Source organism: Octopus bimaculoides, chromosome 10 (genome assembly GCF_001194135.2).
Source record: "Octopus bimaculoides isolate UCB-OBI-ISO-001 chromosome 10, ASM119413v2, whole genome shotgun sequence".
Taxonomy (NCBI): Eukaryota; Metazoa; Mollusca; class Cephalopoda; order Octopoda; family Octopodidae; genus Octopus; species Octopus bimaculoides.
In genome coordinates this window covers 16,871,375-16,873,874 of record NC_068990.1, presented here as the reverse complement: position 1 = coordinate 16,873,874, position 2,500 = coordinate 16,871,375, and the positions used below count along the sequence as shown (strand labels likewise).

The following is a 2,500-nucleotide window of genomic DNA, read 5'->3' as shown; positions in this document are numbered from 1 at the left end:
GCTTAGCGGTATTTCGTCTGTCCTTACGTTCTGAGTTCAAATTCCACCAAGGTTGACTTTGCCTTTCGTCCTTTTGGGGTCAATAAATTATGTACCAGCTGTGTACTGGGGTTGATCTAATCGACTGGGCCCCCTCCACCAAAATTTCAAGTCTTGTGCCTAGAGTAGAAAAGAGTATTTTTAGTGTAGGTTTTAATCATGTATTGTTGGTGATTCACAATATTAGGCTGGCTCCATGTGAGATAATAACCACACTAATATTTAAATTTTCATATATTTTTATTAATCCACATCATTTATACTTCCATGTGTACATAGATTTGATTTAAGGGAATAACATTCATGAGATAACAAACATAATATTTAAGAATCTTCTGTAATATATGTTAGATAATATTATGAAAGTAGTTCATAATTATTGTAGGCATAATTAGCTTGAGAAGTTTAAACTGTTGCAAGTAAGTAATATGCACGTGATTTGACATTATAACTCAGTGCTGGTATCTTTTGTTGAATACAACACCAGCATACTAAGTAAGGAAAAGGAGAAGTGGGTAAGAGACCATCTCACTGAGCAAAGCATAATAGTTCTGTGAAGACCACTGGGTAGCTGTCTGGTCTGAGGTTGAATTTGCCAGCTTTTATAACTGTTGGTAAAAATTTCTAGAACTCTCAATTAGACAGTTTGGCAGAACAACTTGCACACTTCCTTTGAAATTTGTTGCATCAATCATAACAAGTCAATGAGTAATGATTGGTCAAGCCATATTTGTGTAGGTATTATTGCCTTTTATGGCAACACAGTAAATTGTGGTCCTGAGCTGGGAAAACCTGAGAGTGATGATTCAAAACTCAGCAGGAGCCTCTCTTCAACATTTGATCATAACAAACCAGTGAAGCAACTTCTCAACTGAACTATTGAGAAACAAAGGAAGGAAAGGTACTTTTATGTTAACCCTTTCTTTCCCTTACCCCTTCCTACTTTCCCTTACCCCTTCCTACTTTCCCTTACCCCTAAGATTTGCTTGTCCTTTTTCAAACTGAGATGACATTTTTTAATTAAATTATTTGCTTTGAAGAACAGCCTGCGTTTATTGTGAAAGGCTGAGATGATCATGGCTAAGAGAGTAGATCAGAATTTGATAACATGCTTCAGGTTGTTCATCCTTTTTGGCTATAGATTGGCTCAATCTCAGCTATGTGGAGCTATCCAATGAAATTAGAAACTACAGTATATAAATGTATGCTAAAAAAGCTTCACACACGTATGTGTGTACGTACACATACATATATATATATATATATATATATATATATATATAGATAGATGAAAATAAAATGGGTAATATATAAATTTATGAATAAAATGGAAGTTTGTACATACACATGAAAAAATCTTTTTTAAATTATAGTTTGAATACATACAAACAGTTATGAATGGGTTGGGTATTTTAAGTATTGGAAATATATACAAATTGTTTTTAGCAGTACATCAAGTGTGTGTGTATGTATGTTTGTATGTATCTACCTACCTACCTATCTATGTATCTGTGTGTATCTATCTATCTATCTATATATGGTTTTATTTTCATCCAGGTTATGCTACTGCTGTTGGTGAATTTAATGGTGATGATATCCAAGGTGAGACAAACACATTTTCTCTGTTTTAGTAACATTCATTTCTTAGTTAAGTAAAGGATAATCAAATGTTTTAAAGTTAGCAATATTACAAAATTTGTGTAAGACAGGCAAGCTGGCAGAACCATTGGCATGCCAGGCAAAATGCTTAGTGGCATTTTGTCTGTCTTTACATTCTGAGTTCAAATTCTGTCAACTTTGCTTTGCATCTTTTCAGAGTCAATAATATAAATACCAGTTGAAAACAAATGTCTTGTTTTCAAAAATTCTGAATTAATATCTTCCACCAAACCTTAGTCACAACTTATGTTCCTAAAAGATAACTAAGTTATTTTACTAAATCCTTTGTAATATTTAAAATTAATTGAAAGAAACACAGATCATCTCAACAAAAATATTGTAACAAAAGGGTTAATAATGATAATAGTAATAGTAATAATAATAATAATAGTAATAATAATAATAATAGCCTAAGGGAGTGTAATATCTCATCTTCTGCTTAAGACTACAATATGGCATTTATATTTAATATTTTACAGATTATGTGGTTAGTGCTCCCAAGGCAGATAGACATTATGGCAAGGTAAGTTACATTAAGAAAATATTTAGAGATATTTTTTCAGCTTGTCCAGTATTTTTTCTGCAACATTCTTTTAATAAAAGTATGTGTATTATATATACTAGCCTATTTATTGTGAAATAACTATTCCCTCCACCACTCCCTGTCCTCAAATTCTTCACATAATCATGATTTCTCTACAAAGTTTTCTCCTCTTATTGATGGAACCAGAAAACAAAATAGAATATTCATACACACACACACACACACACACACACACACACACACACACACACACACACA

General features: G+C 32.3%; 2 protein-coding genes across 2 annotated transcripts in view; both read left to right on the top strand.

Moving 5' to 3' along the window:
* Window positions 1–2,500, top strand: part of LOC106879873 (integrin alpha-8-like) — a 229,490-nt gene that overhangs the window by 225,718 nt on the left and 1,272 nt on the right. The window contains exons 5-6 of the mRNA XM_052971241.1: window positions 1,597–1,641; window positions 2,178–2,221. Of these exons, the coding sequence (XP_052827201.1) occupies window positions 1,597–1,641; window positions 2,178–2,221 (89 nt within the window). The remainder of the gene's footprint in view (window positions 1–1,596; window positions 1,642–2,177; window positions 2,222–2,500) is intronic.
* Window positions 1,522–2,500, top strand: part of LOC106879883 (integrin alpha-8) — a 43,339-nt gene continuing 42,360 nt past the window's right edge. The window contains exons 1-2 of the mRNA XM_014929612.2: window positions 1,522–1,641; window positions 2,178–2,221. The gene's annotated coding sequence lies outside the window, so the exon portion shown is untranslated. The remainder of the gene's footprint in view (window positions 1,642–2,177; window positions 2,222–2,500) is intronic.